The 25,682-nt window shown below is 40.7% G+C and overlaps 1 protein-coding gene across 1 annotated transcript in view; it reads left to right on the top strand.

Annotated features, from left to right (window-relative positions):
- The window catches only part of LOC146658833 (furin-like protease kpc-1), a 222,907-nt gene that overhangs the window by 56,663 nt on the left and 140,562 nt on the right, over positions 1-25,682 (top strand). Inside the window, exon 6 of the mRNA XM_085422572.1 lies at positions 2,936-3,038. Coding sequence (XP_085278698.1) covers positions 2,936-3,038 — 103 coding nt within the window. The remainder of the gene's footprint in view (positions 1-2,935; positions 3,039-25,682) is intronic.

Here is a 25,682-nt window from a genome sequence, read left to right as displayed (position 1 = left end):
AGCGCGAGGAGGAGGAGGGGCGGGGTCAGAGATTCACCAGAGCAACCGGCAACAGAATGATTGACACCTCAGCTCTCAGGGCAAGATGAAGGGGTGAAAGTCAGGATGGGGGTGGAGGGAGGTGAAGACAGAAACAGAGGAAGTCAGGAGAGATGATGGGGGCATATGAAGCACTAGTGAGGGGAAAAAAAATCTGATGGTTTCTTTTCTTATAAGCACGATTTTGTTGCACATAGTCACCTCTCTCGATTTAAGAAGGTTATTGACAAGATTGTTTATGCAGCGCAGTATGATTCATGTGCTGGAGCATGCAGTATGACACTAAGCGGATTAACGTTAACTTTATGGAATGATTGCATGAACTGAGAAATAGAACATAATTATCAATCACTCATTAATCAAGAAAAATGAAAGGCGTCTTTAACGTTGAGGACATTGCTCTCTCTGTCTGGCCCTCCCTGTCTCTCCTGCTCAGTAGCCCTGCTCTCCTGCTTTCGTTCTGTTGTGTTTAATCAGCCTCTGGTGGACGTAGATATTGATTGAGGGTCAGTAATCTGCTCAGGGTTGGTAGCCTGCCAGGACCAGACAAATATATGTTTGTGTGTGTGTGTGTGCTAGTCGGGCATGTATGTTCGCTAAAAGCTGTACCTGATGGGCTATACCCACCTGTACACACACAAGGCAAGTGGAGCCTATTGTACCCATTTTGTTAGACTGAGTCAAGCCCCTCCTGAGGAGCTCATTCAAAGCCTCTGAAATCCACGCAGCATCTTGAGCGTGCCTACTGTGTGTTTATATGAGAGAGAGTGTGTGTATGTTTTCACTGAGGGGCAGCTGCGATAAAGGCAGGGAAGCCAGAGATTGTTATGTTATCACTCTGTTTACATGTGTGTCTTCTGCATAGAAAAAGGGCCACTGTTGTTTTCTCTTGTTGCATGAACTTTCCAAAACTCCAAGGGTATATGTCTTTGATCATGTGTGCATTTGTGCTTGTGTGTGCCAGAATGTTCATTTACTAGAGAAACACATGATTAGTATATTTCAGTGCTTCAGAGAATGATCATGATTCTGCGCGCGTGTGTGTGTGTATGTTGTTGGTGATCACTCTACGACTGCGTGGGGTGAATCAGTGTTCAAAATGCCTCTCTGTGGGCTTATATCCAAGTTCACAAAGGTGTGTGTGTGAGTTTATTTTGGTGTACCTTTGGTTGTGTGTGCGTTTTCCCCTGGGCCGGTCCTCGTGCTATGGTGGACGTTAGCCTGCTAGCTGCCTCCATTCATCAGCTTTATTCACACAACAACAACAAAGCATTGCTGCTCCCCAGATGCAGCCCCCAAAACACACACATATGAAAGCACACACACACACACAAACACACAGACACACACAAACAAGTCCTGCCTACCACAACTACCACCACCCACTGCCACCACCTCGTAACCATTTTTTCCATTGTGTGTTCTTCTCCCCCTCGTTCTCTCCCTCTCTCTCTTCATCATGATAACAACAACCGAGTTGAAGCCTCTTGAAAAACTCACTTTGAATATCAGATTGGCTTTGTGTGTGTGGGCAGGGGATGTTTGGGAAGCTGCTGACATTTTTGGTGAGACAGCTTGCGCGCTACCTTTTGGCACTACCTTTATGGTTTGTGCTCCTGTGAGAATGTGTTTGCATGAAGATGCAAGACTGAAGCTTCACTTAAAGCTATCAAGGGAATGTGTCTGTGTAGTGTGTGGGGCCATTAGGACTCATGGGAGCTGCCAAGATGGTTCTCGTGCCTCACGTTGGTGGGATTTCTGCACAGCAGTGTGTGGATTTGTGTGCGTGTGGGTGGATTGTGTGGTTTGAAGTGAAAGGATGAAAGACCTGTCTATGTGACTCGTCCATGAACTCCCCGGGCTTCTTATGGGCACTTTGAACGTACATATGGTTTCTGAAAGTATCACTGGATGTGCACATGTTTCCTCACAAGTTAACATAACCCAGCGACTGAAGTAAACATTTCCATTAATGCACATGTAGCAAAAATTCAGAGGGTAATATATTCATATACAGTACAGTAATAATAATAATGCACAGTGAAGTTTTGACCATTCATCCATCCAGTAGGACCAGTGTTTCCCAACCTTTCGGAGCCACGGAACATATTTCACATTAGAAAAATCACACGGCACACCACCAAACAAAAAACTCACAAAAAGCATATTGATAATTTTTCCCTGCACATCAGGTATAGTAGAATTGGCTCGGTTTCTCCCCATTATACCTTTTGTGCTTTCTTCTGACCACTTCTCATGCTAGGGCCTTCACCTGGGTGGGAATTTTCTCCAGGACCCAGGTCAGATTGACTACTTTTTCTTTTCAAATATTTATCTGTTGCTATTACGTGCTGCATTGTCTCACAGCATGACTATTCTGTAATTTCTTCTTCGTCTTCTTCTGTTTTTAATGGCAGTTGGCAACCCATTTAATTAGAGCAGGTAGTTGTACTGCCCTCTAGTGGAAGAGAATGTAATTGTTCTGCACGTTACTCACGCCGATCGCTTAGAGTACTAACCAGGTGAAACCAGATCATCATCCACGGCACACCTGACCATTTCTCAAGGCACACCTATGTGCCGCGGCACAGTGGATTGCAGTGGACAAGAATCTAACACTGTCTCTATTATTTTTTTTACCTGCAGTGTTAAGAGCCTATTGCACACTGACTGTTTTTTGCAGTGAACAAAAACAGAAAGCAGTTGATATCTGATTTATGCCATTGTTACAGTATATTTACTGTGTCCGCTAGTAAATATACTGACCAAGGCTCTGTGAGGATATCAGCGTGCCACCAAGTAGACTTGGAAAAAAGTAGAAAAAAGGAAATTATACTTTTTTTGTGATGCTAACATTTTAATAATATTGTGTATATATGTGTCTGTGTGTGTATAGTTTGCACAGGGTGAGTACACTGATGCGACTGACCTGAATTTGATGCCGGTTTGGAGGAACAACGTTACTGGACATGGAGTCGTGGTCAGCATCATTGATGATGGTGAGTCTAACTTTACTGCAACAAACATGTTCACACACGTTATAAATAAAATATATAAAATCTGCATTTGCTGGCAGTCAACATCTAAAAACTAAGGCACTTTTTCTTTTGCAGTATTTACCCTCTTAACGCTTTTATCTCAGTTGAGTATGCATTGCCTTTGCTTTACACAATTATACCAGAAACAAACTTACATTTTTGAAAAAATATATTTCAATTAGAAACTTGCATAATGCAACAATTCTGTGCAATACTTCGACAAGATGTGTGCAGTGTGCACTAAAAAAAACAAAAAAACAAAAGATGTTAAATCGGCAAAAGCTTGTCAGGTTTGGTGTGACAAAGCTCAGCTCTGGCTCTGAGCGGAGAGGGTGAATGATTTATGTTAGTGCCCTCCTCCCCCAAGCCGCTACCACCACTACCACCGCCCTACCACCGTCATCTTCATCTCAGTCATGCCACAATGAGAATTCATTTCTCTCTGATTGCTTAGATATCTGGCAACAAGGGAAATGAGAGAGCGGCATCTTATGGGCTCATTCATCAAGAACTAATTGAAGCCTCACTAGTCTCAAGTGCTGATAGAGCTGGAGTAGTTGTGTGTGCTGTTTTGTATGTGTGTGTTGAAGTCTTCACCTTTTTTTTTCTTCTTCTTTTTTGCATTCAAGTGCCTCTGACTCTGCCCTCTGTGTGTGAAAGTGACTGGGTTTTAAGAAACAATATATCTGTGTGTGTTGATTCGCTGGTATGCATGCATGCATGCATGCAGGAGTGTCAGTTTTTGACTTCAGTGTCTGGTTTCAGGAGAAAAAAAGCTTGTGTTGTGGTTAGCCTCTTTGGATAGAAGGCCTTCTCTCTCTTCTGCATCCTTCTGCATACAGACTGTGTCTGTGTGTGTATGTTTGGGTATGGGTGGCACGAGGTGGAGGGTGGCTACAGAATGAGCAAGAAAGCGAGAGAGAAGGAGAAAGAAATTAAATAGAGGAAGGATATAGAGGGAAATGTCAAGAGAAAGCAAGAGCAAAAAGGATTCAGAGTGGGGCGAGTGTGTGTGTGTGTGTGTGTGTGTGTGTGTGTGTGTGTGTGTGTGTGTGTGTGTGTGTGTGTGTGTGTGTGTGTGTGTGTGTGTGTGAGACAGAGAGTATTAGACCTGCACCACTGAATCTCCTCTCCTCTGAGGCTATTGTACTCTGCTCCACCTCTCTGTATTGATTCCACTGGGCAAGAGCCCCGCTCCTTTTCCTTTCTCCCTCCCACCCTCTCTCTCTCTTCCTTCTTTCTTTTTTCCTCTTCCCTTTCCCCTCTTTGTTAACTAGGAGGTGACTTTTTCCTTTGGCCACCTTTTTTTCTTCTTCTTCTTCTACTCCTCCTTTTCCTCATCTCTCTTTCTTTCCCTCCCTTTTGGACATTTTGCCTCTCACAGCTAAAGGATCATGTACACGCTCACCTTTAGCCACCTTTCAATCGATGTCATTGATTTTAATATCACAATGAAATAAATTATTTTCTTTGAGTGAAAGCACCCTACCACCCCCTCCTCCACTGTGCTCCTCCTCCATAGCCATCCTTCAGTTCAGTCCTTCTGTTTTAGATGTAATTGGCAATCTGAGACTTGTTTTCTAAAACTGTTGAATCACATTCATAGTGCCACCTTCATTCATATGCTTCCCTTTGTTTGCATGGACTATACCCTTTACTGTTCTCTGTGCATGGCAGCATTAGTTATAGTTTCATCAACTTGCTTTTATAGCTTCATGAACAGTGGGTGATCGTTGAAAAGCTATAAAATAATAAAGACCCTTATTTCTCAACTTTGTGTATGTACACCTTTGAGTGCAACACATTGAATCTGTGAAGATGCAAAGTGACCTACAAGGTTGTGACTGTATTGTACAATGCAGGATTGTGAACCTATGTAACATTTACCTATTATTAATTTCAAAGTACTTAACTGATGCTGAGAAGAGAGGTTGTGCTCATCAGCTAATGCTTACACTGCCTCACGTGGTTAGCAAGAAGCATCCGTTATTCATGGTGGAATTAGTTAAACAGCCTTGAATCAAATACTACTTACAGATGAGGAGAGAACTATTAGCTCCCCCTATGAAACTTAAAAAAAAATATATATATATGTATATTTCCCAAGTGCTGTTAGACAGAGCAAGGAATTCTTTACACACTTTTCCAAACATCCTAAGTTTATTTTTCTTTGAAAACCCTTCTTTCAGATTTGAATGGTCTTCTGTCATAAACTTTGATCTTCAGTTCAACTAACAGATTTTCATTGGGATTCAAGTCAGGGGTTTGAGGAGGTCAGTCAATAATTTTCACTTGGTCCTCTGGAGGTAGTTCTTTACCAGAAGTGACATATGTTAAGTCTTCAAACATTTGTCATGTTGGAAGACAAAGCGACCATCCAGACTCAGTTTTCTTTTCAAATCTTCATGCATCCTTGTTGGTGGTTCCTTCCACCCTGATGAGATTCCCAGTTCCAGGAGCATCCCTACAGCATAATACACCCACCACCATGTTTCACTGTGAACAATGTTCTTTGAGTTGTGTGTCTCTTCCTTCTTTCTCCAAATAAAAGCAACATGTCTGGTTTGTGTCCAAAGAGCACTAGTTTTGTCTCATCCGACCAAAGGACGCACTTCCAGTAAGCATAATCCTTCTCCAGGTTGCCCTTAGCGTACTTCAGTCTTGGCTGTTGTTCTGGGGTCTTTAGACACATCTCTCACTAGTTTGCTTTACAGAGTCTTTGAAGTATTTTGCTTCCGTACTGTGTGGCTTTTTCTGAATTTCTTGATGATACATCTCACTCCAGTTCTTGAAACTTGGAAATGCTGTGATAACTTTGTATATCCATCTCCTGCTTTGTGAGCATCAACAATTCTTTTCCTCTAAACGAATGTCTTCTGTTTTCGGCATTTTTATTCTGTGTATAAATTGGAAGATATCCCTCAGTTTTAACTTGATTTCACAAGCTTTGAGTATAACAGAGTAAAAGAACATCATTGCACAGCAGTGGTTTGTGTCAGAGCTCAACAAAAAGGTCCGTTTCTCGAGGGGCTAATAACACTGACTGTGGTAGTTGTTGTTTTTTATTTATTTTTTTGCTGAAATAATTCTGTTCTTTCGTGCAAATAGAAAGAATTCATGCTTTCTAAAGAAAACTAATATTTTTAGAAATGCTATGTTGAAAATCACTTGCTCTGGGAAAATTTTGTTGGAAAACTGTGCCACATGTTTAACACCAATCCCAGTTACTTTAGGTACAGTGGTGCTGGATACCATGCAGTAGTGATATGCCAATCAAAAGGTAGTCAAATTCTAAATCCTACTATGACTTAATGCTTATTTGACTCTAAATGAGACCACCATTCACAGCAGGAATATGATGCTTTATTGAAGAAGAGTTGAAAATAGCAATCAATATCATAAACTCATTAGAAAAATATTTCCCAACCTAATAAATCATATGAGAAGAAGAGTCATTTTCTCATCAACATTTAATGTAGTTATTTTTGTCCCCAAACAAGTTCTGAAGAGATTGGATAAAACAGTTTGTTTTCTCTGGTTTTAATACAAAAAAACCCAAAACTGTTTTGAAAGTTTTGATATTATACAACGGATCTTAAAAAAACAACTATCAAACTACCATACTGTGAGCAGTTTAACATCAGCATGAGACAACTTTTCATTCTACAGAGATCAACATTTTAGACCCGTTGTTTGCCATGTTGTTCATGTTTATCACTTCCTTACTACATGTGTCTACAACAGTACTCTACATTAAAGCTACTGGAAACTTCAGATGGATGAGTTGACCATATGTACATAAACATACAGGTTGTACATGCACAACAGTGTAAAATAGGTGGGATATTTTTCCTTTTTTATAGACTAAAGGTGTAAGTATACATCTCTGGTAAACACTAGCTATCTGGTTTGTATGGACATGTCCTCAAAGTTCACATAAACAGGGCTTTATAGTTTGAGAAATGAGGCTCTTGGACACTTTTATAGCAGGAATAAAAGACAGCTGTCACAGAGTGTGCACTTCAACATAAGCAGCGCTCATTAGCCTGTCATCAACGCATTATGACCGGTGAGTGGGATAAGGATGAAGATTCATCAGAGAAATTACATCCACCCCCCACCCACCTTGTCCCGCCACTCTACTACAATGTCCCTGTCACCCAGCTATCAACGCTGGCCTCTGTCCCCCGTGGCCAAGGAGTCCAAAAGCAGACTCCTATCGATCGGTGCTTACGCCATTGTCATTACATGTCATTGGTACACAAGGAGACACAGGACACAAGTTAGACTAGGAGATGGAGATAGAGCAATGAATGAATGAATGGGGGAAGAAAGAAAACAACGAGAATTTAGAAAAAGAAGACTGAATATAGGACTGTTTCTTGCCACATTGATGTGTGAAGAGCATAGAAAGAAAAGAAAACCTTTTGAGTATACTTTCTTCTTCTGTAAACATTAATTTGAGCATAACTGCCCTCTGGAGCGGATGGAGACATTGTGTGATTTCTTCTTCTTTTTCATGTTTTCAGAAGAAACTGCTGTAAGATAAAGGTAGAAATTTATAGTTCCACCGCAAAAAATTGTACCCCGAGGAGTTAATGCAAGCTTCATATAGATGCAGAGCTTTAATTATGTTGTCATTCTGTATGTATTTATCAGGTGATGTAGGAGGTGTGATAAAAGATTTTATGGCTGATTATGAAGGCTTACGTAGCCATTCTAAGAGGCAGGGCTGTGTTTTGTGTCTGATTGACATTGTAAAGTCACACAGTGTGAGTACTATTGAATTGCTGTCTGTTCATGTTATATATTACTCAAAGGTACAACAAGTACTTTTTGAGGTCACTTAAAGGACTGGATGTTAGTTTTTGACTATAGTAGTAGAAATGGACATCGCTGTTCCACATAATCAGTTTTTATTTATGTGGCTGGAGACTTCAAAAAAACTTTCACTAACTGTGGCTAACAGCAGCTAACAGCAGCAAAAACAGCAGCTAACTGATAGAAAAGTTTGGGATATCCTCAACAATTAACCTTACAAACAGCAGACTAACAGCCTACACTCACTACAGATGAGCGGCGGCCACAGTAGTTTCAAATCAAATCAAATCAAATCAAAATTTATTTATATAGAACATATTAAAACAACAGTGTTGACCACAGTGCTTCACAGTCAATAAAAACATGAGACAGTTAAAACAAACAATAAAAGAGGACAACAAACAATAGGTAACAACGCAACAAGCTAAAACAGCCAACTAGACAGAATCAAAAGCCAAAGTAAAAAAATACGTTTTAAGACGTCATTTAAAAGACTGGATAGACTCGGCAGTGCGAATATGAACTGGGAGGTTATTCCAGAGTCTGGGTGCCACGGATGCAAAGGCCCGGTCGCCTCTCGACTTCATTCGAGTCCTAGGTTGTGCTAGGAGCCTGTGGTTGGACGATCTAAGTGCTCTGTTGGGATTGTATGAATGGAGTAAATCAGAAAGATAACTGGGCGCTAAATTATTCAAAATATTAAAAGTGAACAAAAGAATTTTAAAATCTATACGATATTTAACAGGGAGCCAATGTAATTTGGCTAAAATTGGAGTTATGTGTTCATGAATTCTCGTACCTGTTAAAAGACGCGCAGCTGCATTTTGAATTAACTGGAGCCGGCAAAGAGAGGAGTGTTGGAGGCCCGAGTAGAGGGAGTTACAGTAGTCCAATCTGGATGTAATAAATGCGTGGATAAGTTTGGCCTACAGTGGCCAATGTAGCGAAGATCACGTGCTTGGATCTGGAAAGGTAACAAAGCAGAATTCAGTTGACTGCAATCTGCAATCTACTGACATACAGTAGGTCACTGAACTGTGCAATTGAATATGCTTTGAATTTTGTGTGCTGTAGACCATTTTTCATAATCTAAAATATAAATAGGGCTTTTGCCATAGTTTTGGTGGGCCTTAAAACCTTTCCTTAGACACCTTTATACATGTAAAAAGGAATATTCAGAACTATAAAGACTTAATAGTAAAAGTCAAAAACATCCAGTTTAATGCTATGAGCTAACATTGTTATCTTTAGTTACTTAGCTACTATAAAGCCACAAATGTTACAATAAATATGATCAAAGTTAACTATATCTCAGAGCGCTGCTGTCAGTATAAGCCTGTGCTGTACAGTATGTGTTATAGCAGTAGGATAGTGTGTTACAAAAGTGCTATGTTAAGCTCTCCTCCTAACCACCATCACCCCACCAAGTCCATCACTGGGCCGTTCCTAGCTGCCAGACTTAACAGGTTCTGTTAAACAAATATTATACGAGTATTCTTTTTACATGAGATTGATAATACTTGGTGATCAACAGGTCTGTATGTGGTAAATTCATCACATATCAAGTTTGTACTTTTGCCATATTTCCAACATATTTCTTAGTATTTGCATGTATTTGTTACAGTGTAAATGAACCTAACATAATTGCCCTATTCACTGTGTGCCAGCTATTACAGATGCACCCAGTGCCGTGTACAAGATAATTATCTTAACACTAAGCAACAAAGTCCTCAAAGTATTTAAACAAAGCAGTTGCCAAGCAACACAGAACTACCTGTGCGAGCATATTTATTTTAAAATTAATATATATTAATATATATTAAGCTTTGAACAGCTGTGACTACGCTGTTGAAAGGTATAATTAACTGTCTTTTTACAGGTTGTTTTTTTTTCTTTAGGGTAAACGTCTCCCTGATGAGCTGTTCTTCAGCCCATGTTTTCAACACAGAGGGCCAAAGATTGTGCTCTATAATAAGGAAAACTTCAATTTTACAATTTGTGTCTCAGTGTCTTTGCATCACTGTCCATAAATACTTGTATGCTTGTGGTCATGCACTCATGCATTAAGGCACACTCCTGGCTTAACTCCAGAGAGTGTCATAAGCCTGTTTGTGCATGTGTGTCTGTAGGGCAGTTTGGTAGAAATGACACTGGCCGGCCATGTAAAAGTGTGTCTGACAGGGGGAGCGACAGAGTCAGCTCTTTTTTTCCTCCCCGCTCGCCCCCCACTGTTCAATCCATCCAGCTGCTGTCACCACAGGGGAGCAGACAATCTATCAAGGCATCGGGATGCATTCTCCTCACCTGCGCCGCGCCTTTAATGAACAGCCAACATGATCCCGGCTGACAAGCAGGAAATGGATGTAATAAAGATTGTTTCTGCATGCTCTTTGCATCCCTGATAAATCACCTCGCTGTGCAACAGATACGGGAGCCACATGGAAATTTGATTTCACACGGCAAGGGGGAGGAAGAAGAGAGCAGTGGGGGGAAAAGAGAACTGCTAGTGGCAGGGTCACTCTATTTTATTCCTCTTTTTCTCCAGCGGAGCAGCAGCGCAAGATGTGTGGGGGTTGAATGGAGGGGCAGTTCTGTTTTCTTTTTTTTCCCTTTAACCATGTTCTTATCCCACAAAAGTTCTGTTAAGCCCCTAACATGCGTCTATTTCTCTAAGTTCATAAACAATATCAGACAATGTGTAGACCTTTACAGAGGTCTCAGTCATCATAACTCGATGTAATGTTATTGTGTGCACTACAAAGGAAATAAGGAAGAAACTTGAAACTAAAACATTTTATTTGTAAAAAAAATAAGAACACTAAGTAAAAGTAAAAAAATAAACTACAGTTTTAGTATAATTCAGCTATTATAGTTGATGTATCAGGTGGTATTTCAGACGATAGATATGAGATAGTTGTGATTCCACTGATGAGTATGCATGTGATGATATAGTAATTATGAGGGGTTAAAGTGGGATTTAGCAGGTGGGGGAAACCTTAGATGTAGGTGGCCATGCAGCTGGGACAAAGTTTTAAAATATCAGCTAAATTAACCCATGCTATGAGTTCAGTAGATTTGCTTTCTTTGACGACCTGGCTACTGGCTCTGAGGTTTACTCGTCAGAATTTGACAAGTGCTAAAGAACATCACCAGCTTAAGGTAAAATTCACGATACCTTTCTTTGTAATAATCTGAAACGATGGATGCCACAGTCTACCGTGCACCAATTCAAATACAACGACAAGAGACTTTATTAGGTAAACCCTGTTAGTTGACCAAAATATCTAATCAGCCAATGACATGGCAGCAAGCAGTGCATTTAGGCCTGCAGACAAGGTAGAGACAAACTGCTGAAGTTCAAACTGAGAATCCGAATGAAGAATGAAGGTGATTTAAGTGACTTTTCATCGACATGGTTGTTGATGCCGGGGCTTTATTTCAGAAACTCGTGAAACTGCTGAGATTTTCCCACAAAACCATGTCTAGGGTTTACAGAGAATGGTCCAAAAAGAGAAACTATCCAGTGAGCAGCAGTTCTCTGGGTGAAAATGCCTTGTTGAGTACTTAAGAGGAGAATAGCCAGACTGCTTTGAGCTGATAGGAAGGCAACAGTAACTCAAATAACCACTTGTTGCATCCGTATTGCATGGAATAACATCTCTGAACAAGCAGGATCTTGAACCTTGAAGCAGATGGGTTACAGAAGCTGAAGATCACACCAGGTAACACTCCTGTCCCCTCAGAATAGGAAACCGAGGCTACAGTTCACATGGCTCACTAAAACTGGACAATAAAAGATTGGAAAAACATTGCCTGGCATGATGTATCTCTATTTCTGCTTGAATGGTATTGTAAGAATATGGTGAACTTGAGAACCTGATGTTGGGGGGATATTTTCTTGACACACATTTGGTCTGTTAGCACCACCTGAGCATTGTTTAAAAACTAGAGCCTACCTGAATTTCTTTTGTTGCTGACTGTTTCTATTCCTTTGTGACCACAGTGTAACCACCTTCTGATGGCTGCTTTCAGCAGGATGAAGGGCCATATCAAAGAGCTCAAATCACGTTAAAGTTTATCTTTGAACATGGCAGTGAGTTCACTGTACTCAAACGGCCTCCACAGTCACCAGATCTCAGTCCAGTACAGCCTCTATAGGAAGTGCTAGAAACGGGAGAGTCACATCTTGAGTGTGCAGACGGCAAATCTGTAGCAAGTGCGTGGCACTATTATGTGAGTGCAGACCTCTCTCTGATAGGTGCTTAGATCTGTAAGATTTAAGGAAGTTCTGAAGGGAAAAAAAGAGGTCCAAGATGTAACTAATAAAGTGACAACTTTCCAGGTAATCAAATGCCCCTTCCTGAGCAGTTCTTACCTTTCAAAACAACTGCTCATCTTCCTCACCTGTCCTCTCCTTCTTACATATTGAATGAGTGATTGTTGCACATTTGTTTTACTGTGCGAAATGCAGTTTGTGCCATTCTCTCGCACTGCCTAGATGGTGAAGTAAGGGCACCAGAACGCAATGTTATTCTCTGCGTGCATGAACACCACAGATGAGAAGGAAGAAATGAATAGAATAGCCTAGTCTGTTTTGTTAGCTGTCTCTGTGAACACATATAAAGCACACCACGGCCAGCTGCCATATCCACAGTATATGACTACCAGTTGATATTGCTTCTATATGGTTTGAGAGCAGATTTAACTGGAGATGCGACCAGTTATATTAAATTAAACTCATCAGATATTTGATAAAATATAGATGATCAAAGGGAGCAAATACCAATCTGCAGAAGGGGTTCTAGCAAACATTCACTCACATGCCTTACTGTCCAACAGTCAGCGTAGCAGCCTTCTAACAGAACAGCATTTGTATTGTAGAGTACAGGGAGTGTGAGAGAAATGAAAGGGGTGAAGAAAAGAAAATAATGATTAGAGCTGGGGAGAAATAATAGTGGGGGAGCAGGCGAAATACATGGGGAATGGAATATAGGAGAATAAAGGGAGAGTGAGATTGAGATAGGGAGAGGATGGAAAGGGGAAAGAGTGAGATAGGGAGTGGGGTGGGGGGGATGTAGATATGGGGGGTGGGTGAGTAATTTATGATTTAATCTAATGCAGTCTGGACCTGCTGTAAGTCACACAGACCTCAGCTGGGAAAGCAAGGGAGGGAGCGATGAAGAAATTGAGAAAGAGACATTAACCTTTCCTTGAAGCGAGTGTGGAACTGTTTTATCCGGCCACCAGCGACTCTTGTAAACCTTTTCTCCTCTCCAGCTCCACCTTCTGCGCCCTCTGATTTTACCAACTGCTTCTTTGGACTGAGTTTCCAAAACAGGTTATGTAATCACGATCACCTTTGGTTCCACAAAGTATGAAGCAGAATATACACTTACAGTTGATTCTCTTATTTCACTAAGGTGATATGACATTCTAATGACTGAGACCAATCATCTGATGATGGGTGTTTCTTTTGCACAGGAAGTGATGTCTGCATGTCTTCTAATGTGGTTGTGTTTAAAACTCCAGAGACTGTGATAGAAAAAGTAGAGAAACTCAAACTTCATCAGCGAAAATAAAGCCCAAGGAAAAAGCTGTCAGAAAGCCGCCTACACTGCTCGACTGATGAGTTATTACTGGGAAGCAGGAAAGTAAAGGCCAGAAAGATGCAGAGAAACTCTATTAGAAAATGGGAAATTTAAGGTTTACAGCACTTCACATCAGTATGTCCTCCACAAAGTCCTTCTGTAGCTTAGTATGACGTAACAAAAGTCGATGCAACACAGCCTTCTTTAGGAATCAGTTGTTGCTATAGGCAATGCCGCTGGCATTTTGGGCTGTTTTTTGTACTTCTTAAAAAAACGAAATAAGGTTTTGGTTTGATTTTCTGAGATCACAAATGTGTCACACAGTCACATAAGTTTTTGGGTTGTGAAATAACCTTGAGTCGATCTGATTGGCAGCAAATATCGGTGGATGACTTTAACTGGACTCACAAGGGAGTTTGAGTGAATTATCACAAATAATCAGCATCATCAATAACCAGCTGCTGCCGCTGGCATTGCTGCTGGCACTAGAGAAGAAAAAACATGATTTTGGTTGCAGTATCTTAGGTCATGCACTGTAGTGTATATGTGGTGCAGTGTCCAAGCAAGTAAGGCAGCGATCAGTTTTGTTCACCCTAAGATTTTACCCCCTTATTCATGAACAAAACTCCCTGTTTTTAGAACAAATATTGGTCATAAGTTTGACGTAAGGTGAAATTCAAATTTAAATTGCACAAATTGCACATTTGTGCAATTTGAAATTCTAAACTGTTCCCACTGCACTATGCACCTGCAGCAGCTGACAAATAAAATTGTCTTAACCATAGACTGTATATAAAAGATGGATGCAGCCACTGTGATGTTACCCACTGGTTGTGCACTACATTTTGAAGCCTCAAGATTTACATTTTGGTCAACAAAATGGAGCCACAAGTGGCCTTGTTTAAATAAGAGGTTCTGCACCACACAGCAGACCGTATTATTTGGATCACAACAGCTTATTTATTATTATTGTTTATTTATTTTTGTATAAAGCTGTAAACATGAGCCAGTCTCCAGAGGCAGTTTGAGGAATTGCAGATTTTGGCATTTCTGACTTAGCTTTATTTTTCCAATACACAGGATTCAGTTTAGTCTATTCAGTTTTGCTCCATGGCTAGGCCTTCTAACTTTATTTGAAAGGGAAATAAAAAGCCAATTTTCATTAGTTATGACAAATGACTATAATGACAAAGACTAAGCAGGATATGAGTGTGTTGTATATACCCATCTTTTTATTCCTTCTTTATCTGTACTATATCACTGTCATGTTGCCAGTTGACCTTAGTCTGTGCCACATGACCCCAGGCAAGATGTAGTTTGCACCAATCAGGGCGCTAATGTATAGAGACAGAGGAACATTCACACACAGCCATACCCACCTGAAATTTTGACCTGCCTGGCAATCTAACCTACATGTGTCGGGATTGTGGGAATAAACTACACCACATAGAGAACATGCAGACAGAAAAAAGTGTTCTTCTTACTGTAAACACTGCACAACTGTGTTGTATAAGTTAACTATTAGCTACTGAATTATGCTACTGACTGGCAGATTTTAAGGATATAGTCAATAACAGTATTTAATCTGAAGTGTGATCATTTAACACCAAACAAAATTGGTTTGGAGATGTTGGAAATTAACACCACTAGAGGTTCACCACAGTTTTAAGTGTGTAGTGGTAGGTATATGCAAATGTTAGCATTTATATAGGCAGGTTTACCTTTTTAAAACGTTGTATTTTTCTCAAACTTTTAGTCATTTGAGTCGTAATGAGCCGTTAATGTAACTGTAATGGCTTTTTACCTTTGCACATGGAATATAGACATAGAATATATAGAATCACACATAGAATCAATAGTGTGAAGCAGCGTGGCGGCTTGCTGTATCTTGCAATCGTTGCTCTTCAAATGCTGAAAACCCCGCGGACTCAGCAAATGACATAACATGTTATCGAGCTGCACCAGCGCCTACTACTGGAGCGCAGCTTTCATGTCTGCATCAATAATCTCTCTCTAGAGAGAGAACCATTTGCCTGGATAAATATTGGTTTTTGCGTTGGCCCCTGTAATGGCACCATGTGCAGGCGGCGGGGCCCATAAGTGACTAAGTGACGTTGTCTGTCACGCCGTTGGCAGGCTGGCGTGGGAGTCGTTGGCACATCGTGGGGTCTCTCCAACGCTCATTTGAATTCGCTCGTCCCCAATCATGCCACTACACTCAGCGACTACACACTTCTACACTCCACTCACACAGTACTCCCACTACCTGTTTGGGCGCCGTCGCTCTCATTTGCATGAAATAAGATGGAAATGGAGCCCTTATTTATGCCAACAGAAATGGAGTGTGTTATTAAGGGCACTATTGTGCAAAAGAGACGGCGGCGGTAAGAATACATTACAGAGGCTATTTCTGGAGTGGCTCAAGTCACACAGAGGGTAATGCTTTACAGGTCCCTGATGACTTCTGCACTCTGTAAGGGATATGTGTGCGTGCTTATGTGCATTTTGCATGTGAATGTGCGCATGCTAGTTCATGTGCATGAACCTGTCTATGATATTTTAGGGGTAATGTGTGCAGTTATTTACAGTATGTACCCGTGTGTGTGTGCGTGCGTGTGTGTGTGTGTGTGTGTGTGTGTGTGTGTGTGTGTGTGTGTGTGTGTGTGGGTGAGTCGATGTATACTTGCCCACACCCCTGGTGAACTTGATTCTAGCAGATGATCATATATATTGCCCAATGGATGGCTTTCCTGTGATTGACAGTTCTCTGTTTCTCTGGCTTCATTGTAAGTCTGTGTTGTGTAGGCTGGCCAGAGGGAGGTAGAGCTGTCAGTCAGGCATTGATACAGCACTTCGAAGTGTTCTGTGGGTCATTTCTGTGTTTAAAAGGGGCTAAAATGGGAGGAGGATAAAGGTCTACAGAGGGCTGTTGGCCATTATTTTGTTTCTTTTATTTCTTCAGTGAAATATAGGCAGTTTGTGAAGTGCTGTGAAGGTTTATGAAGAAAAAGAAAACATCCCTGTTTTCAGCTGCAGTTGATGCTCTCTCAAGTCACTTAAAAAAACTCATTTAACAATGCAATGCCTCACAGTTATAAGAATGACTGGTACAGTAATGACATTAGTGATCTCTTAACATTACATCCAGTGTTTTAATTAGATAATTATTTCATATGCTTTATACATAATGTGGCCACCATTCATAACCAATGATATTTCAGTCATTTTCAGCTGTGCTTAGTTTTGATCAAACTAAGGGATATATTTATTTTATTGGGTACTTGCTACTGAAATATACTGTATACACTTTATATAGGTGTGCAGAGCAGGTACTTTACAGGTGAGCTCCTTTTTCATCGCTGACAGAAGTGAAGCCCAGTCTGGTCTTTTACGTTAGGAATTATTGGAGTTACTGTTGCCTTCCTGCCAGGTTGATGCAGTCTTCCCATTCTCCTCTGACCTCTGGAATCAGCTGACATCTTCTTTATTTGGGGGCCTTTCTTTGTAAATCCTGGACCTGACTGTGTGGAAAATCCCAGTAAATCAGCAGTTTCTGAAATGTTCAGGCCAGCCAACCTGACAATAATAACCACACCATATTCAAAGTCACTTAAATCACCTTTCTTCCCTATTGTGATGCTCAGTTTGAACATCTGCAGTTTGTCTTGACCATGTCTGCATGCCTAAATGATAAAATGCATATGATAAACATGCCGTGAAAGAAAAAAGAAAACAATTTTTAATAACCAGTTTTAGGTGTGTTTTGGGTGTTTTTGAAAACTGAGATTTTCCGTTTTCGTCTTTTTAAAAAAAATCCTGTCCACATGTGCAGTTTTGAAAAAACATTTCAGTTCACATGTAAATGTCAAGATCGAAGTCAAACGCTGTCAGGAACATGCCAAATCTTAACTGTGTAGAAATGTTGGCCAATCAGAAGTCTAGAAGCCTGTGATGGAAAGAGTAAACGAGGTTTTGTGCCTGGGTTGCGTCACTAAATCTCCGTTTTCACCGTCCACACCTAAACGCAAAATCTGAGTTTTTGAAAATCTCCACCCTGGCAGGAGTTTTTTAAAATCTCCATTTTTAGTGACCCAAAATGCCCTTTATGTGTGGATGAATGGCCCAAACACATAGAAAAAGCTGCATTTTTAAAAATGCCCGTGTATGTGGGGACGTAGCCTAACACAGTAATGTACTTTTTGCTGTAATGTTCTTTTTTTTTTTTTTTTTGCTTCTGATACAACCAAATTTCCCCTTGTGGGACAATTAAAGGATTATTCTATTCTTCTATTCTACTTGACCTGAAAGAATTTTCTGGTTCATATGTTGAAAGCATTTTAGCCAGCAGTCACTGTGGGCATGTAAGGAGAGCTCATATATCGTGGCTCAAGAGTTGGCAGTTCGTCTTGTAATCGGAAAGGTTGCCAGTTCGAGCTTGGCTCGGAAAGTCTTGGTCGTTGTGTCCTTAGGCAAGACACTTCACCCGTTGCCTACTGGTGGTGGTCAGAGGGGCTGGTGGCACCAGTGTCCGGCAGCCTCGCCTCTGTCAGTGCGCCCCAGGGCCGCTGTGGCTACAATGTAGCTTGCCATCACCAGTGTGTGAATGACTGAATGTAGTGTAAAGCGCTTTGGGGTCCTTAGGGACTAAGTAAAGCGCTATACAAATACAGGCCACTTACCATATAACCATTAAAAGGAATCGGGAAGCTAACAGACCGGGCATCGTGTGCAATAATTCACTTGATATTGCAACTAAATGCTCCACAATATCTTATTCATCAAACCACCAAATAACTTAAAAAAAATGACAGGATTATACTATTTGTTGTCTTCCATTTTACATCACTGTAGTTTGAAGTGACAGGTGAGAGGTTTAAGTAATATTAAGAAATAAGGATGTGAGAAAAAATCTGATGATGTTAAAAAAAAGTTCAGGTTAATTCTGCTAATACAGAATAAAACATTTGAGTAGACTATATGATAAAATATAGAGTGTATTTTATGATTAGTTCTGTGACACAACTCAAACATCTTTAAGAAAGAATAATAAGAACACCCAATACTGACAAATTCTTATATTAAAAATCTCTTACTTTAAATTCTTGTTGGCTTTTTTTTTTGTAGTGTTTTCTGAAAACTGCATTAAGTAAAACTGCACAGCCTAATTTTCTTGTCACCTTTTACTAACCCCAGTGGACAGCTTGTCCTTTCTTTGACCTGATCTGACCTCTCTGACCTTTTGCTGCTAGCCCAAACCTGAACCTGCACCACAGCTAACCCTTCACTGGCCCCTTGGTGACTGGTGACATTTAACCTTATCATGCTAGCCATTCCCAGGCTGCCACAACGCAGCAAGACCATGCTGGGTAAACACTATGAGTAGATTGAAGCTTGCATGCTGACATGGACACAATTCATAGCAAAAGAAGAGAGAAAACAATACTAGTAAAATATTTATTCATAAAAAGCATGAAATTATGCTTTTCACTTCTCCTGCCTGTGCGTTTGCTAGTCATCTTTATTAAGAGGTGTATTTTGTATCTTATTTACCAGCTTATAGCGCAATTACCTGTCATGGAGTGCAGTGTTACAGGCACCAGATTATTTTGTGAAGCATTTTATTTTGTTGCTGATGTGTGTGTGTGTGTTTTTTTTTATTATTATTTACATGTTTTCTAATGGAGTTTATTAGCATGTGAGTCGCAGCCTTAGTGCATGTCTCATCTGTCCTCCTGAAGGGTGGCCATTTTGAAAATGTTAAAAGAAGAGAAAGCGGAGGGGGGGGAAAAGTTGCCCATTAACTGGAAATCTCCCCCTCCCAGGGCTAAATTGGTGTAAATACTATTGTTCCCCTCTCTGTCAAAGATATATGGAATGTTGTTTCGCTGATGGCTTCAGTAAATGCTGGAGCCAGGGAAGCGTATAGATATAACAGATCTGCTCCAACATTACATCTAACCACTGGGCTGTGTAACTGGCCCTATACTGCATTTGTCATACGATGTGTGTAGGTTGGCATGTGTATGCATGCGGATGTGTGTGTGTGTGCTTATTCATAAGCACTTAGGAGATGGAAACAAAACGGCAAGCGAATAGAGAAAATAAAGAGTAGAAAGAAAGAAAGTGGAAATTGAGAGAAAAGAGTTGTTGTTGTTGTTGTTGTTGGGAAATAACACATCAAATAAGCTAATATCAAGGCCACTGTGGTCCCATAAGTTCTCCATTCAACCAGAGGTCAAACTGGGGTCAAGCTCTATTGATTTCTTTCCAGGCTTTGTGGCAGTATTTCTTACTACTAATAGCAAGTGCAGGCCTTTACCAGCACTGGATGCCATTTCTCTGTTACATTACGGGGGGTGCAGGGGGTTATTTCTGGTTTCACCTCTCACATCCCAGCATAAAGCACGGCCTGTATTCTGCTGGGAGAAACAGCATCATATACTACACATACTAGAAGCTTTCAGTGTGTAAATTTGTTTGCATCTGTGTATTTGTCACGCGCGTGCAGACCTCCGTGTGTTTGTATGGGTATAAACTTATCATTTTACATGTGAGCGTGTGTGTGTGGACCTATATCTGTGTGTTCCTGGTGTGCAGTGATGGATCACAGCAGTTCCCTGTTTACCTAGCCTCATGATTTCCTGTGCGTGTATGTAACAAGTGGAGTTTGGCAGGATTAATGAGCCCACGGCTTGCTGAATGGGTGTTTGGCTGCGCAAAGCACTCCATCATGGCCTGATGCTGCTACCATATCCCTCACAAACATACGCACACACAGACTAACACACAAAAACGCATACACACATACATGATAATGCACTGTGCAACTCACCACTTACCCCTGCTCTTAATTACACATGCTTAGCCAAGTCCCATTAAACAGCACCCCTCCCCCCCCTCCTCCTCCCAAAAGCTAAACAACGTTAAAGCATCCACATTTCTCATAGAGTGCCTTGTTTAAATATAGTCTGCACTCTGCTGCATGTAGGAGGTAAATTGTTCTAATATGTTTGCTCCTGAGATGCACAGAGGAAGAGAGAGTTTCGACTCAGTGCCAAAGATGTTATTTTCATGTTTTCATTATTGTCAGATTTGTTTGCATGCTTGGATTTCATTAGTATATACTCTGAGAGTTTGTGTAGCATATACTGTGACAAGCCCCCTGGTGGCTGTTCTTGCAGTCATTGCCCTGAGGGACTGTAACATACAGTAATGAACAGTAATGTGGATTTAAACGCACTACTGCGAGCAGCCTCCAGTAGAGTCTAGTACATATGTGCATGTAGGTGAGAATCATAAAAGCCAAAAGATTTTATAAGATGAATAATAAAGCAAGAAAACCAGTAGAAATACTGAACAGGAGCCACATTCTCTTTATTCTGCTGTTAGATCCCAGCACAGGTACTCTGTGCCACATTACGTATAACCCTGCTTTTTTCTCTTATTATCAAGAAATGGAAACAAAAATAATGTAACTATAAAATTTATACGGTTTCTGAATGATCTCTTACGCGTGTGCTCACATTCAAACTTAAGGCTGTGGGTAAATGTGGTCTTATGTAGCGCCTTTCTACTCGGCTTGAGCACTCAAAGCACTTTATACAGCATGTCTCATTCACACAGCACTTTTTTCTATGTGTAAGTGCATCTGTCTAATATTCACACTCAGGAGCAACTCAGGGTTAGTATCTTGTCCATGGACACATGGAGACTGGAGAAGCCAGGGATCGAACCGCCAACCTTCCAACTAATAGACACGCTATGCCGCTTTAGCTATAGCCAAAGTCTTTTTTTTTTTCATAGCCATCACATGCCTGTTTGTTTTGCCCCTAAAAATCTGATTACCTTAGCCAGTGCTGCACGGGCTTTACCTAATCCCATTTTAGATCCCACTGCCTCTTGACTGTATGAAAGTGTGAACGACTGAAGCATTACCATTGTCGCCGGCTGCTGTGTAAATTACCTGCCGTCTCAAAGCTAGGTGTGGCTAATATTTGTACAGCACTGCTTGCATTTTAAACTAACCTGCTTGCTAATTATGAAGATAACAACAGCAAAGCTGTTTGCTCTGCTGAAATTAGTCTTTTTTTTCTGAAGCTGCAGGTTTTCGTGGGACCTTGCGACAAAGACAGTTTACTGTATCACCTTCAGCTACGTTCACTCACTTATAATTTAGTTTCTGAGCTTTTAGTTAATCACAGGTTGTTAATCTTAGATGATGCAACATTATGTATTATGTCGTCACACCAGCTTGATTTTAAGGTCAGCCCAGCGATCGTGTAAGTGATACACAGGGTTCTACTGTGACTACTAAGGAAATTCTCCTTCATTTTGTGTACATATGTGATATTTATATTCCTGTTTCTGTAGTGGGATTTTATTTGTGTGAGAGTCACAGTTGAGGTTTGTCGTTGTGTCTCGTTTCGTGCGGTTGGATTTTGAATTTGTGTGTGTTTGTTTGTGTGGCCAGAAAAAGGGGGGCGGGAGAAGAAAGGAGGACAGGAGGGTAGAGCAGAAATCAAATCACTTAATTGCTGCATTTTTCATCTCCATCTTTTGTTTTATGGCGGCTGAGGGCCAGCAAGCAACTCTGGCTGTGATTCATGGACGTCAGGGAGGCCTGTGAGCAGCGCCATCCCTCATCAGCCACTCGCGTACCCAAAGCACCCACACAATTACCGTGATGAATATGACTTGTTTTTGTTGTTTGCTTTTCTGTTTTTTTCATACATTCTTTTACATTGCTGCCTTCATCTAAGTTGTTTTTTTGTTTTTTTTTTGTGAATCAGGGGGCGCTTAATGCAGTTGCTGAGCTGTCAGAAATAAGCAATTTACCATTTCAGGTTCATTCCTTCTTCTGCACCCTCTGCTTATGAGAGCTGAGCCCACTGAGACTGGGAGAGAGCAGCAGATATAGACAGATAGGAATGCATGGAAGGAGAGGGGCGGGAGATCCAGATAAGGAAGAGATAAATATAGTGAGGGGAGACGAGGGATGTGTTCAGAGATGCTGCGAGCAGATGCAGGGAGTGGAGGATATAAAAATGGAAAGAGGGAGTGGAGATGTTGTGAAAGCGGAAGGAACGGAAAGGTGCAGGAAGTGAGCAGGAGATGCAAGGAGATATCACATGTCTGAGAGAGAGGGAGACGTGGAAGATGAGAAAGAGGTGGATAAGGAAAGGGATGGTGAAGGACAGATAGTGGGACGGTGGGAGAGAGAGAATGAGAGCAGCAGCGGAAGGAAAGATAAGGCAAAAGAAAGAGAGCAAGGAGATAGGGGGAAGGATGAAATCATAGAGAGAAGCTTTGTAGTATCACATTGGGTGTGTGACATGTCAATACTGTACCCCCTGCCTGGTTGTGCCTCCTCCTTTGATAGCTACAAGAATCCAGTTTATATCAACAGAAAGCCTTTAATACTGACACAAATGCAAACACCGATGTGGATATTTCTTTAGGAACGTGAGTAATACATGATATCTGAGCCAGAAGCTGTCCCTTTTTTCAGGACAACAATGTATCTTTAGATTATTTCAAATCTTGACAACTATTACTAAGATTTTGTGGAGTTGCACCTGAGAACTTTAAGAACAGGTTGAGTAACGTCGCCGTTATTGGCTCCTCATTCGAAGCCTGTAATTTACTCTCTGATTTACATCTTAATTAGGTGGCAGTACAAATGTCAGCTTTTACTGGAGTCTTTCAAATCTCACTCTGGCCTGCTGACGCTGATGTATTACAGTTGTGCCACAATTGCTGAGGCACGTTTCTTGGAACCTTCCGCCCTTTTCTCAGAACTCTAAACACAAAATCCAATTTTCAAACTGTATTCATAAAGCCTCTGGCTCTTCTGGTAAATCCCCACAAACGCATCAAAACACTCTTGTCCGTGCACAAGACTGCGCGATAAAGCATGAAACCGGTCAAAACAATATTACTACTGAGCGTTCATTACACCCTACTATCAAAAAATGGAAAACACAGTATTCATGATACGTAACTCGAGTCATTCCAAGCTCATGTGGAGGTGTTGCTGTTCTACAAAAGTTACAGAAATAGAGTAAAACATAAATAGACAGCCTCCAAACCCAAGAGAAGTACTGTACCAAACATTAATCAAACATACTAAATGTTTTTATGCATTGTAGACCTCAAACAGGATTATACCTCATGATATAATTTACTTAGCAAACTGGTAAGTATGAATCAAGTGAACTTTATGTTACAGCTTTTTTTTTTTAATAAAAAAAATGTTTCTTCATATATTGAAGTCTGTCAATACTAAGCATCAGAACAAAGTATTCAGAACTAAATATGTTCCTCCACATACTACTGAACATACCACTGTAAGGTCAGCAAACGTATGTGAAGAGAACAAAAAGAGAACAAAAGCATGACAGTGTTGGATCTGGTCTGTTTGGTTTGCTGATTTGACGATGTCAGCAAACCAAACCAATCCCATATAAAACCTTGCTTTTATATAGGAATATAACCAGGAAACAACATGTTTGCAACCAGCTGGGTTGCAGTCCCCTGGCAACACCAAACTTTTCCTACTGGCAAGGTTGCCATCTTATTTTACTTCAGTGTAACTGAGCCAGAATTCGATTCAATTTAATTTTGTTTATACAGCGCCAAATCACAACAACAGTCATCCCAAGGCGCTTTATATTGTAAGGTAGACCCTACCATAACACATACAGAGAAAAACCCAACAATCACAGTGCGACAGTGGGAAGGAAAAACTCCCTTTTAATAGGAAGAAACCTCCAGCAGAACCAGGCCTAGGGAGGAGCGGCCATCTGCCGCCACCGGTTGGGGTGAGAGAAGAAAGACAAGACAAAAGACATGCTGAAGAAAAAGAGAAACATTATTAGCCATAGGGCTACTGCCAATCCTCATTTTGCTGCCATCAAACATGCCAGCTTGGGTCCTTACAATACTGACGCTATTGTCACATTTTTAGATCAAGTCAGCTTGATAGCAGACTGAATTTGACTTATAATAATAATAATAATAATAATAATACATTATATTTAAAAGCGCCTTTCAAGACACCCAAGGACACTTAATAATAGAATAAAACACATATTAGAACAATGACAATAAGCTCACAGTGAATATGCAGACTTGAACAGATAGGTGTTGAGTTGAGATTTAAACTGGGGAAGAAAACCAATGTTTCTTATATCTGGGGGTAGAGAGTCCCACAGCCTGGGAGCAGAGCAGCGAAAAGCTCTGCTTCCCATAATGCTGAGGCAGAATGAAGGCACAGCAAGTTGGATATAAGAAGAGGATCGAAGTGAACGGGAAGGTTATGAAGGGCCTTGAAGGTGAGCAGAAGAAGCTTGTATACTATTCGGGATTTCATAGGAAGCCAGTGAAGTTCCTGAAGGATAGGGGTGATGTGCTGGTAGGAGGGGGCTCTGGTAATAATACAGTGGAGTGATAGTATTGAGACTATCACTACACTTATTGCCATTTCACTGTTGTGTCAGTTGACAACTGACCACCAGTGGTTACAGACCTGGTCGCCATCTTTAAAGCAACCATTTTGACGGCAAGAAAATTTCAAGTTCATGTTTGCAGTAATTTTGTACATCTACAACCACTGTTTCCCCTAGTGTGATTGTTGTATTATTTTTTTTATCCCAGCCTCATCAGCGGATAAAAACTAATGTGCGATTTCCTCTTATTCCATGTGCAAAAATATCCCAGCAGCTCAGATTTGATCTGAAATTACTTGTTTTTTAAAAAATATTCTGGAACTGTCCTTAGTGTCAGTCTTTGTCAGTTATGTCTAATAAGAAACACATACGGTCCAGATACATGTATTAATCCCCGCCACACCCCTCTGTCTTCACAGAGTGCTGTACTTTTATAGGAATTTTTATTCTCAGCATTTAAAATGTTACCCCCGATAAACACCCTCCAAATTATAATAATTAAGAAAACCAACACCAACAGTGAAACTAACAAAAACTAAACCAAATTAAAAACAAAACTCAAAATAAAAACAAACGCCTAATTAGAAAATACAAAGCTATAATAACCATGCACTGTTACACCGAAACTTGAACTTACCCTTGCTCACTTTGCACTCTGAAGTGGCTCTCATCTGTTTCGTCACGTCACGAGAAACAAGTGTGAACAATTTTGAATTGTTGCGTTTAAGAAGTGACATCAGCGCTGTAGT

Source organism: Rhamphochromis longiceps, linkage group LG11 (genome assembly GCF_057381845.1).
Source record: "Rhamphochromis longiceps isolate RC_006_pf linkage group LG11, R_longiceps_female_GT1.1, whole genome shotgun sequence".
Taxonomy (NCBI): domain Eukaryota; kingdom Metazoa; phylum Chordata; class Actinopteri; order Cichliformes; family Cichlidae; genus Rhamphochromis; species Rhamphochromis longiceps.
This window is presented reverse-complemented; position numbering and strand designations above follow the sequence as displayed.